We start from the raw sequence: 13448 nt of genomic DNA on the forward strand, positions 1-13448 counted from the left end.
TTAAGGGAGACACTAGACTATCATCTCTCTCGGGAACCAAAAGTGGAAAACTTATTGTTCATTTTGTATTGTTCCACTAGAGGCCAGCAAAGACTATTATTGAAGACCAACTTCTTTTGTCAGCTTCTTGTCAGTTGTGTTTTTCTAATACAGAATGTCCTGTTAAGTTTTGTATCCTGCCTATTTGATTTAAATGCTGCGTAGCCAATAGAAGAGGGCCTTCTGGCGGTTCCCTCATTGCCAGGTTACAGGAACCAGACAGAGGGCTTTCTCGGTAGTGGTGCTCGCCCTGTGGAACGCCCTCCCATCAGATGTCAAGGAAATAAACAACTATCTGACTTTTAAAAGACATCTGAATGCAGCCCTGTTTAGGGAAGTTTTTAATATTTAATGCTGTATTGTTTTTAACACTCAATTGGGAGCCGCCCAGAGTGGCTGGGGACACTCAGCCAGATGGGCGGGGTATAAATAATAAATTATTATTATTATTATTATTACTACAGGCCTTTCTGCTTTAAATAGGCCATAGTGTTTCTCTCAAGACAATGTGATTCCTAGTTATTATATATTTACAGTTATTATTATTTTACAATTATTATTTATTTTAGTCATAGTTCTGATTTGTTTGCGGGACGGTTATGCAGCAATGAACATTCATCCTGATGTGTTTGTGGAGTGTTTACACATCTCGATGCATTTCCCTGTCACTTTCCAAACCATAAAAAATTCATAAAAAAAGAAAAAATGGTACAGGATAGCTCAGTTGGTTAGAGCATGGTGCTGATAGCACCAAGGTTGCAGGCTCAATCCCCCTATGGGACAGCTGCATATTTCTGCATTGCAAGGGGTTCGACTAAATGATCCTCAGGGTCCCTTCCAACTCTATAATTCTCTGATTTGTTGCATTAGGGTGAAAGAGCCCTTTGCGCAAACCTAAAGTCATGCGAAGTCAAAACCAGATGGTGCCACCAGATGGCGCCAGAGAGCAAAAACAAATCTTTGCAATTTTTACATAGCATTTTTAAAATTTTGTTATGACGATTCAATTTCTGACTTATTTATAGCGGGTTTTTCCTTTTATGTAGACCCCCTCCAGATTAGTGCTGGGAAGGAGAGAGGCAAGAGGGGAACCAACCAGAACTCCCCAGTTGCCCACTCGCTCCTCCTCTGCCTAACAGCTGCTTTGGTGCCAGCTTTGCAGCTCCACTCCTGATGGGTTGCTCGTTTGATTGCATTTATATCCCAACTTTTTCTTTGGTGTACATTTAATCCCCATAACAACCATGTGAGGTAGGTTAGACTGAGAGGCAGTGACTGGCCCAAGGGCACCCAGTTTCAGGAGTTCAGCCTACACTCGAGTAGGACCCTGGCAGAGACACATGCCCGACTGGCATGTTCTCTCCCTCCTGGTCGATCGTTCAGGAACTTCAAAAGCTTTCTTCAGCCCGAACATCACAGCGACTGATGCCAACCGACACCGGCACACTTAGGCATCCGCTGTCGGAATCTCTGCTCGACCGAGCTGATAAAGCTCATCCTCCTCCGGCCGAGTCCTCCGGAATCGCCTCTGACATGATTGATGACCTGAGCCTCTGATAAGGCTCCAGGCACATCCTCCATTCAGCAGAGAATCAAAGCAGCACGCGGAAGTGATGAGATTTATGGCTACATGCCTATGCTTTATTTTTTAAGCTACGCAGACAGAAAAAAAATACATCCTCTCTCTGTGAGAGCAGAGAGCAACTGAAAAACAAAGGAACAGGAAACCAGTAACATCACATCCATCTCCTGTCTTCCGTAAGACTTCCAATAGCCTGGAAGGTCTCTGGAATGTAAACAGAGTCTTGTGACTCTAAGCAGCTACACAGTGGCAAACAGAAACTAACATCCACAGAGTCTTCGCAGCTTGCGTAACAGACCTCAGCAACGCAGCATTTTGGCTAATCTACTTTATTTACATATAAACACACATGGAGCACTGCAACATGGCTCTCTCTCTCTCTAGCATCAGACAGCAAAGAGAAAAAGAACAAAGGACAATAGTCCCACTTCACAGAACACAGTAACACAAACATCCTGTCTCCGTCACTTCCCACTCCCACTATGGAGTCAAAACATATACCGTCATGTGATAGACAAAAATCCCATGACTGCAATCATGGAACAGGAATTCTAACACCCAGTGAGGGGGGGGGGGATTTGAACCCTGATCTTCCAGGTCCTAGCCTGGCACTCCAACCACTTCACCACAACATTGGAGTGCCAAACACACGAGCAACCCATAAGCGGGGCTAATGGCTGTCAGTTGCCAAGTCTAGGCAGACCAAATGATAAACATACGCGAGAGAACCTGGCGTTAGAGTGCAATCCTGTGCACACTTACCTGGGACTAAGCTCCATTGAATACAGTGTGACTTACCTCTAAGTAAATGTACATAAAATGGCATGGTGTGGGTGTCGCGTTTGGGTTTAGGTAGATATGAAGCCCTGATTCTCAAAGCAGTTTAAGGAAAGAGAGGGGAAGGAAACCACACACAAATCCTAAGTTTTGAATTTGTTGTTGTTGTTTCTTTTGAATTATTTGCTTTGTGTGTGTGAGGTTTTTAAAAATCTGCTTTCAGAAATTGATGAAACGACTTCTAATGTGCCTGCTGGTGTTTTATGGATTGATTTTTTTTAAAAAAAATGTTGCACTGTGGGTTATAAGATTGGTTAGCTATGAAAAACGGATAAATTACGTGACACCAACCTTAGGAATATGCAGGCTAGAAATGCAAGCTGATGAAGCTCAGTATGACAAATTGTTAAACCCAACACATGTCGCTGTATTTTTGGCTTAACAAAGCAAATAGATTCATAAAGCAGAAATGAGATGCACACGCAAATAATTTTTAAAAGCAGTTTGACCACTTCCATCTCATCTATTTTATACTGTTGTTAAACTGCTAATTAAGCTGTACTAAATGATTTTTTTTTATTACCTACATTAGCTTGCTATAGGGAGGTCACTGCAGTATATTTTTTATAGCCACAAGTTCTGCTGGCATCATTATTTTTATGGCTAGAAAGCTTAAGTTGACAAACTTTTGATGGATATTCCCTTTCCTGGTGGTGATTTCTTAGTATGACATTTTCTGTAAAAGGGTAAATTTCCTGAGAGAGACAGGAGGCCACTAAAAAGCCTACAGACCCATAAGCGATGTAAATATTAGACCATTTATATTGCATAGTGACCACGCAGACAAGTGGCGGATGATGCAAATTGGATGTCACTGATGTGCTGGGATGTAGGAGCAAAATCTTTTGTAGCACAATCTTATCTCTAATTGGAAGTAAATCCCTTCGGTGGGGTTTAAAAGGTAAAGGGACCCCTGACCATTAGGTCCAGTTGTGACCGACTCTGGGGTTGCGTGCTCATCTCGCTCTATAGGCCGAGGGAGCTGGCGTTTGTCCGCAGACAACTTCCAGGTCATGTGGCCAGCATGACTAAGCCACTTCTGGTGAACCAAAGCAGCACACGGAAACGCCGTTTACCTTACCACTGGAGCAGTACCTATTTATCTACTTGCACTTTGAGGTGCTTTCGAACTGCTAGGTTGGCAGGAGCAGGGACCGAGCAACGGGAGCTCACCCCATTGCGGAGATTCAAACCGCCAACCTTCTGATCGGCAAGTCCTAGGCTCTGTGGTTTAACCCACAGCGCCACCTGCGTCCCTTTCGGTGGGGTTTACTTCCAGGTAAATGTGCATAGGACTGTAACTTCAGTGCGTATGGTCTGAAAAGCTGGTGTTCCCCAGTTCTCTTGTCCCATATAATGGCTTGTTAATACATCAGTATGTCCGGGTTTTTCTGGATTCTTGTTACCCCACTTCCCCATGCTTTTCAACCCTAAGGTTACCAGATTTTTTTCAATGAATCCGGGGACACACCGCGATGGCAGTGGCAGAGGGGTGGCCGCCGCCTTGACCTCACCCGCCACGTTTCCCCTTCCTCCGAGGCTTCTATCTCCTTTCTCCATGAGCCCGGGCAGCCACTGAGTTGTTGGTTCTTCGGTGGTGGTGGTGGGGAAGCGGTGTGTGGTGGGTCATGCATGGAAGGCAGAGAAGGAGGGCTGAGAGCGGTGGCAAGGCTCAGGCAGCGTGATGCCTCCCTTCTCATCGGAGCAGACCCAATCCCATTCCTACTTGCGTGCAAGCAGGAGGGGGCAGGGGTCCCTCAGCTGGGAAGCGAGGCTTCACACTGCCTTTCAAAGCAGCCCCATCCCAACTCCTACTTGCATGCAAGCAGAAGGGGGCAGGGATCTCTCAGGCAGTGCGATGCCTCCCTTCCCATCAGAGCAGCCCAAATCCCATTCCTACTTGCCTGCAAGCAGAAGGGGATGGGGATCCCTCAGCTGGGAAGGGAGGCTTCCTGTTGCCTAACTGAGACATCCCTGCCCCCTCCTGCTTGCATGCAAGTAGGAGTTGGGAGGCTGCTCCGATAGGCAGCATGAAGCCTCCCTTCACAGCTTAGTTGCTGGGGTCAGGGAAGGTGGAGGCAGCCCGGAAGCTGCATCTTGGAGCCCCTGCACTAATTTCCCAGGGATATTAGATGAAATCCGGGGACATTCCGGGGATGGAATTTGTCCGGGGACTTATTCGCAAATCCAGGGACTGTCCCCAGGAAACAGGGACATCTGGTAACCCTAAGCTAGGCATGTGATTTATCCTCTAAAGCAGTGTTCCCCAACCTTGGGCCTCCAGCTGTTTTTGGACTACAACTCCCATCATCCCTCGCTAGCAAGACCAGTGGTCAAGGATGATGGGAATTGTAGTCCAAAAACAGCTGGAGGCCCAAGGTTGGGGAACACTGCTCTAAAGCAGTGCTTCTCAAACTTGGGTCCCCAGCTGTTTTTGGACTACGACTCCCATCAACCCTGACAGCTGGACCTGCCAGCTAGGGATGATGGGAATTGTAGTCCAACCCAAGTTTGAGAAACTCTGCTCTTCAAGAGAGGGATGGGAAACTTCTGTCTTTCCAGATGTTGTTGGATTTCAGTTCCATCAGCACCAGCCAGCGTTTTCCCCCTGCAATATCTACAGGTTAATACACACCTTAACTTGTTGAAAGACAACTCCCCAAACCCCTAACTATTTGGCATGTGGACTGGGGCGGATGGGAGTTGGAGTTTGATAGCATCTGAAGGGCACCAGGTTTCCTATGAAGATATTACAGCTGTTGTTGGAATGAAACTCAGGAACGTGGCACATTTGCCTGTTACCATTTGCGTGACCTCGTCCCCTCCTGTTTCCCAGCCTCAATACCACTTTTGTGTGTACCTTTCTCTTTTTGTTCCCCTTGGACTCGCGGATTTCACTAGCGTGGGACGTAAGGAGGATGTATGGCCTTGTTTGCTTTCTTGTTAGCGCTCAAGTGTTTCCGTAATCATGATAAATATATTTTCATAAATCAAAAGGCTAAAGACGCCTTTTAAGAGTGCGCGTTCCGAACGTGGGGGAACTTAATCATCGTTTTATTATTTGTTCAAGTGTCGGATACACCAGGAACGGTTCGGAGACAAAGGTAAACAGGTCCTTCCTTGTGTGCAGATCTCACGGTCTAAATGACTGAAGAACTGCATGTCAGAAAATAGCAATGACAGGAGCTGAAGGCTTAAAAAAACCCTTTTAATTGGTTTTTGATTGCTTGCTTCCGTTCATCAGCTAACTCTGGGTGACAGGGACAGCCCTGGGCTTTTTTGCACCTGGAGTACAATGGCACTTCTCCCACCCACCATCCCTCTCTTTCTCTCCCTTTCTACCTTTTCCTTTCTTGTGTTAAATGATGCACAGAGAAGGAGGTTGGAGAAATGAAAATTGTTTCCCCTCTGGAATCTGCTGTCCAAAGGGAACGCGTCATGATGTTTCATCAAAAGGTCAGACCTCCTCAGTGATAGGTGGTGGCTATAAAGAACATTTGGCTTGTTTAGAAATTATATTTGTATTCATAACATGAGGCAATGCGTATTGAAATTTCAATATGTTACACATATTTTCTTTTAAAATAAATAACATTTTTCTACTCTAATATCCTGGAGTTATTTTCTCTCCCTCCCTCAACCCCAAATTCAGTAGTCTGACCTTCTGTATAAAACATGCCTTTTGCCTTGTTTTATGCACATAATTTATTTCTAACACTACAGTATTCTCCCAACAGCTTATTTAGCCATTATAGTGAAATAGTCTGTGGAAGGGATGTGTGCTTTGCTACGTTGGGTTATTTGGTTGGATTAGCTGCTGGGATCCAGGCTGACACATTGTCTCTATTACTAGCAAATTTCCATGTCTTTGGAGGTGAAAGAAGCCCTTTTATTCTGTATTTCCCCTGCGCGCTTGTGTCCTTTTATTTCACATTCTTTCTATAATTGTGTGAGCCAGTGTGTATTTTCTAAACAAAGCTTTTGTTCAACTTTGCACATCAGTTGTTTTGGCTGAACCAATTTGGTTCAGATAGTGAGTAAAATCTTGGGATCAAGGACATTAAATATTGGGGTGTTGTTATACTTTCAAAGCAACTCTTGGCCCCATATTACAAAAAAACAATAAAATCTAAATCCTACTGATGGCCTCTAGAGATTATTGACCTCCAAAAAATAAAGGCTAGCGATGATAGAATTTGGAGTTCAACTACATCTGAACAGCTGCAGGTTCTTCATCTTTTTGTTTAGGGGGTAATATCCAGACTTAGTCATGTTTACTAAAGACCCATTGAAAATAGTAAGTTTTAAGTTAGTCATGACTAACAAGCCCCAAGAATTTCCCCAAAGGAATTCAGTGGCATCATTTTGCTTTGTGCACGGCAGATGATGGGTTGTAGAATTCCTCAGTTCACCGCCGTCTTTAGCAGATGCGACGCCGGGGTGCAAATATCCACTCAGCGCCCCCAAATTACCACAGATGGGGGGGGCGCGAAGCTGCGCACTGCCAGCCATGGGGTGTGTATGCACAACTCTCCGCCATGCCGCTGCAGGAGAGCAATCCCTGCAGAGGTTTGGGAAGGAAGCTGCGCGCCTGCCAGCCATATAGTTGACAGGGCTCAGCTGGCGGGCGTGCAGGGAAAGGGGAGGCCACTGGCAAAGCCGTGCAGCTCCCCCACTCGCTGGGGCGGCCCTGAGAGGCCAGCGCCCTGGCACAACGAACCACTAAGCCCAGTGGGAAAGACGGCTCTGCCTCCATTTCAGATGTAACCGTTCTTTGTCTTTCTTTGTTAATTTTTGCAGCTTCAGTCTAATCCTAGCGATAAGGAAGACACAGAAGCCCGCACCCAGCTGATGAAGTCTGACGAGATGCAGCGCCTACATTCGGAAGCGCAGTCAGCATATCTCACGGGGGATTATTACACCGTGATCGGTCTCTTGGATGAAATTCTGAACGTAAGTCTCAGAGGGGAAACGGCTGCCAAGAAATAATTGTGGGCGCTGCAGGTGGCAGATGAGCAGCTCCTTTTAACAAACTCTACCTTGATATAACTCAAAAGTCTTCAGATCAGTTCAGCTTGAGGTCATAGTGAGCATCTGGCTAAGTGCCTGAATGGCTGAAATTTCACCACTGATTACTGCCTCAACAAATAAATTAGGTTGATTATTTATTTATTTATTTGAATTTATATACCGTCCTATACCCATAGGTATCAGGGCGGTTCACAGAAAAGATCAACATAAAAACCACTATATGTATAATTAAAATAAAAACAACCCAATAACACCCCCCCCAAAAAAGAGCCACATTTTAAAAAGGCATAGGATGTCAATCAGTTCAACCAAAACTAATGTGTGTGTGTGTGTGTGTATATATATATATATATATATATATGCCAGCTGCTGGGAATCATTAATGGGGAAGGTGTTGTTGCGCTCAGATCCTATTTTAAGGCTTCCCATAGGTATCTTGGTTGACCAGTGAAAGAACAGGATGCTAGACTAGATGGACCATTGGCCTGATCCAGCAGTGTTTTCTTATCTTCTGAAAGTGGCCTCTCTCCTGAAATGTTCACATCCGCTTCTACAACTGGAAAGAAGATTACTGCAATGCGTTGTACGTAGGGCTGCTCTGGTTTGCCAGAAGCGGCTTAGTCATGCTGGCCACATGACCCGGATGCTGTATGCTGGCTTCCTCAGCCGCAACCCCAGAGTCGGCCATGACTGGACCTAATGGCCCAGGGGATACTGCCAGGGAGACAAAGTCCATCATGGCCCCAAGCCGTCTGCCGGACGATCCATCGATCTCCCGTAGGCACGCAGTATCAGCAATTAGCGACATGAGTTTCTAGAAGATTTCTTGCCACATTCCAGAGCTCATGCACACTCTATCAGCAGATAATGCACAGCCAAAAGTTGCACTCAGGAGAGCATTATTTACAAGTTTATTCAGCGTTGATCAGAACACAGAAAAACATGACCGCCTGCTTTAGTGTCTACGACACAGAGAGAGAAACGAAAGCAACAGAAAACATAAACATCCTGTGAACAGGAAATACGCAGACTCTGTGACTCACAGCCTGCTCCCTTTTAAGGTGGAACGGAAATATCCTAACAACCTTTACCTATACCTGTAGATCTCAGGGCAGCTCACAAGATAAAATCACAATATAAAAAATTCAAAATGCATAATAAAGACACAAACAAAGGCAACCCAATAATCTCATAATGTGTATAGAAATGGATCTTTGCCTCACCATAGAGGCGGCATCAAAGTACATTTATTGTTTTGTAAAAAAAAAAAAAATGCAACAACAAACGTTTTGGACCAAAGTCTCGCTTTCATTTTTGGTTTCTCAAGGTTTGTGTTTGGGCTGCAGAGATGCGGGAGCTTCGAGCCGAATGTTACATCAAGGAGGGAGAGCCTGGGAAGGCCCTTAGTGATTTAAAAGCTGCTGCCAAATTGAAGAGCGATAACACCGAAGCATTTTATAAGATCAGCACTATATACTATCAGCTGGGAGACCACGAAATGTCTTTGAGGTAAGCTTACTATTATTACCTGTAAGGGCAAAAATAAAAAAAGTCTCCTCGGAAGTAATTGGGTGTGTCGTCCCCCCCCCCCCAAATCTGCACAGGTTGGAAATATGCTTTGAATATATGGCCCCAGTCCTGACTTACCCTCACAAGTTTACTATATTCAGTTATCAGAACTGCCAATCAGATTAAGAGGCTAATCGTAAGCCAACTAGCCAATAAAGCTCCAGGAGAAGACATGATCCCAATGGAGATTTATAAGATAAGACCTGATTTCTGGTCACCCATTTTTGCAAAACTTTTTTTCATACATTAACAGCTCAGGTCTCATACCAGAAGGGTGGAAGCTGAGTATAATTGCCCCAATATATAAAAAAGGGTGATAAGAAAAACCCTGCCGATCATAGACCCATTAGTTTGTTCGATGTAGCCTCTAAACTATATGCCAGGCTCCTTCTTGGGAGACTGGAAGAATGGGCAGATACAAATAAGGTGATATCTGAAGTCCAGGCAGGTTTCCAAAGAGGAAAATCCACATTGGACCAGTGCTTTGTGACAAACTTTCTACTATGTAAATACATCCATAATTTGAAGCAAAAATTATATGTCACTTTTACCGATCTAAAGTCACCTTTCGATACGGTCCCAAGACTTGCATTGTGGCAAAAATTAGAAAAGACGATTATAGACCCCCGTCTGTTATTTCTTATCAAAACACTATATACTGACACATCAATACAAGTAAAGGTGGATATGGCTGGCCATCTCACCACTAGAATTAAGACTGGAGTCAAACAGGGATGCATTTTGGCGCCTTTCCTGTTTAATTTTTATATTAATGACATGGTTAAAGAACTGGAGGGCCTACAGTTTGCCCCTGTCACAATTCTCGACCAAAAACTCTCAGTCTTAATGTATGCTGATGACCTAGTACTGGTATCTAGAACCCAGGTGGGCCTGAGACAGCGGCTTGCAAAATTAAGTTCATATTGCACGAGGAATGCTTTATCTATAAACTACGATAAGACGCAGGTCATTGAATTTGGGAAGCACCCTAAAAAGCATGTTTGGCACCTGGGTGAACATATCATAAACCAAGTTAATACATTTAAATATCTGGAATTGATTTATTCAGAAATGGCATCTTGGAATAATACACAGCTATCCAATATTAAATTGCAAGCCTTTAAATCAGCAAAAGCTATTTTGAAATTCGCTGCTTGTAAAGGTGGAAATCTGGTTAGCTCAGCTCTATCTGAAATATGCTTTGCCTTGGCAGAAACAAAATCTCTGCTTGCCAAGGTATTGTAGGAGCTTGGGAGACACATATGTTGGGGAGAAATAGCTCAGAGAAACGTTTATTCCTCCCAAGCCTATGGCGTCCTCATTGAAAATCCCCCAGCAACACCCTCCCTTGAATCTTATTTTGGGTTTTGGGATTGGGGTGGTAGAGAAAGAAGGGTTCAAAATGCTTAAGTGGGGCCTGGGGAAAAATGGGTGGGCTGTGGCAGGAAGAGTTTTCTCGCAGCTTTTCCCCTTTGGCCTTCACATCTCGAGGGAGAAGGTTGGAGGAGGAAGAGTGAAGCACCTTTGTCCGCTCCTCTGCCAATTTTCTTCCAAAAATGCTTCCTCAATCTACCAAATTTAACTTGGAGGAAAGCACAGGGTTCAGAACCCCACCTGTTCCTTATGATGCCCATCTGCAATTCCTAGTCCTCAGCTGGTGCCTGAGCCTCTGCTTTTAGGCAAGTTGCCTTCTAAAACCAAAATATCACTCTCTCTTTGGAGATCTTTCAGAGGCATCACATCCCACGCCAGAAAGCTAAATTAAACATTTTACCCACAAGGGCTTTTGGGAACCTCAGAAACGGTCTCTCGTATCCCTGCCCACTTTTAGAACCTCAGAAAACTGTGTGATGGCAGTCCAGTGCAAATAAAGCATAGAGAGAAAATGATTAAAATGAGTTCTTCCCAGAATGTAAATTCCAGGGGTTGCCTGCCTGACTAAATTAGTTAGCTCCAGAGTAGCTTTTAGCTTGAAAAGAACCCTATAGTATCCCCAGTGGGAGGAAACAGATTGTGTCCCACCTCTCTTTTTACATATATACCACAGGCCTTTGAGAAAACCCTTAATATCCCAATTTTTCAGGAGAGGAAATGAATCTGAGAGAGTGTAACCTGTGAAGGGACATACACAAAATGAGTTTAGGAGTAAGATTTGAATCCAGGTCTTTAAAATCTAGCTTGCTGTCCGCAGAATAAAACTGACTTACCGCCTCCTTTCTCTTTTTCCCCCCTGTAAAAAGTGAAGTGCGTGAATGCCTGAAACTTGACCAAGACCATAAGGAGTGCTTTTCCCACTACAAGAAAGTAAAGAAACTCAATAAGCAGATTTTGTCGGCAGAAGAACTCATCCAAGAAGGCAGGTAAGGTACTAATTGTTAGGTGCTCTGTGAGGCCGGACGCCACTTCTTGGATCACACACAAGCAATGGGCTTACTCTGGGAAACTCTTTCGAGTAAAGACAGAAACTCAGGCCTGTGATTCTTATCATAGTTGGTCGGTACTAGGAGATTTTGCTTTTCTAGCTAGGTGGGAACCTTACTAGGCCAAATCCCAAATAAAATGCATCCATGCCGTTCACTTTTGTTAGACAACAAATGCGAACGGCATGAGCTGTATTTATTGGGGATTTTTTTCTGTGCTGCCTTCTAATTTCTGGTTTCTTTTTTTTCCATTTTATTATATGTACCGTATTTTTCTCTCTATAACACGCAGATTTTTTTCTCCTAAAAAGGAAGGGGAAATGTCTGTGCGTGTTATTGAGCGAATGTGTGGTCCCTGGAGCCGACTGGCGCGAGTGGAGGCAAAAATCAGGCAAAAATCAAATCGCGTCTTGGAGAAGGGAAACCTGAAAAGAGGAAGCGGCTGCTTTCCTGCATTCTGCCTCAGGGTCTTACTGCCCACCCTCTCTGTTTCGTTGCTGTGTTTGCTCAAACGGAACAAAGAGCAGGGAAAGCCCCTCCCCTCCAGGCAAGCAGAGGGGAAAGCAGAGCGTCCTTCCTTCTAATTCCTCTCCATGCTCCGGAGGGAACAATGTTTGTGAAGGGAAGAGAGATTACAGGTTCAGCTTAAAATTCTGATTTGAATTCCTGCTTTTGTTTTTGAGGACACACAGCATTCAAATATGCTTTCTTCCATTTAAAAGGATGAAATCCTTAAACAGTGTTTTGCCTGTAAATTCATGCGATCTGGAAGATTACAGTGTCTGTACCTCTTAAGGGATGGCACAGCTTAGGTTTCGCTGCTAAATAGTTCTTAATGCAGTTAAAATGCTTTCTTCTGTCAAGGCAATTAAAATATATATATATATATCAGGCAGCCGGAAAACATGCAGGTGGGAGAGAGAGAGCGCAAGCTGGCTGGCTTGGGTGGGTGGGTGGGGGGAAACTTTTGCCTTCCTTTCCTCCCTCCCGTTAAACCCCTCTCCTGCATTCTTAGCCAGCTGCTTCTCTGCACACCCCTCTCGTGCTCCTTGTCCCTTCTGTGTTTTTCCTTCCCTCCCCACTTAAAATGTGGTTACAAAGCATGGAGCCACATGGATCCTCAGGATCTTTGCATTGGGTCACCCCAAATTCACCATCAGATCACATAGCATGTCCATGGCTACAGCCTGCACCAGAAAAATCTGTTTGCCTGGGGCTGCAATGGTGCAAAAACGTGGTTACAAAGCATGGATCCATAGGGATTCTCAGGATTTTTGCATTGGGTCACCGCAAATTCACCATCAGATCACATGTCTGTGGCCACAGCATGAAGCACAAAAATGATTCATCCACCGTTTCATTCAGAATGTTTTTTCCCTTGTTTTCCTCCTCTAAAAACGATGTGCGTGTTATGGTCAGGTGCGTGTTATAGAGCGAAAAATACGGTATATTAGATTTGCAACAGTCTCCCATCCAGATTACTAACCTCACCTAGACTATCCCAGATTGGCACCTGAGGTGGAAAATCTCTCAAGCCCCTTTTCCCTTCCCTGGCAGAAAAAAATGCAATGAGGATAGATTAAATAATTAAGCGCTACCCTTTAATGGCACCCCAAATTTGCTGCCTGAGGTGCCTGCCTTGCTCTGCTTCATGGTATGTTCAGTAAGACTACAGCGTCTGGTGTCCCCAAAACATTCACTAGGCCCATCTTCCATTGGTTTGTTGCTCCAGTTTCTACCTTTCCTACCATGTTATCTTTGTTTCTGTTCTAGCTGTTGGCTCCCCCATCATACTGATCTGGTTGTGATTAGGCTCATTGCTGGGATCCCCACCGCAGCCCTGAACAATGGCTGAAGCATTGCTCTCTGCATGTTTGATGGGCATTATGCAGCCTTTCAGAGGGCTCATAAGAGGGCCAGCACTAAACATTTCACAGATATCGATTGAAGAATGTGTGGTGGGTTTTCTG

At 44.5% G+C, this 13448-nt stretch overlaps 1 protein-coding gene across 3 annotated transcripts in view; it reads left to right on the top strand.

Moving 5' to 3' along the window:
* The window catches only part of DNAJC3 (DnaJ heat shock protein family (Hsp40) member C3), a 46137-nt gene that overhangs the window by 19579 nt on the left and 13110 nt on the right, over positions 1 to 13448 (top strand). For all 3 annotated transcript variants that reach the window (XM_081003124.1, XM_081003126.1, XM_081003125.1), the window contains exons 5-7: positions 7259 to 7411; positions 8817 to 8998; positions 11299 to 11418. In XM_081003124.1, the coding sequence (XP_080859250.1) occupies positions 7259 to 7411; positions 8817 to 8998; positions 11299 to 11418 (455 nt within the window). The remainder of the gene's footprint in view (positions 1 to 7258; positions 7412 to 8816; positions 8999 to 11298; positions 11419 to 13448) is intronic.

Source organism: Podarcis pityusensis (assembly GCF_964106645.2).
Source record: "Podarcis pityusensis genome assembly, chromosome: 4".
Taxonomy (NCBI): Eukaryota; Metazoa; Chordata; class Lepidosauria; order Squamata; family Lacertidae; genus Podarcis; species Podarcis pityusensis.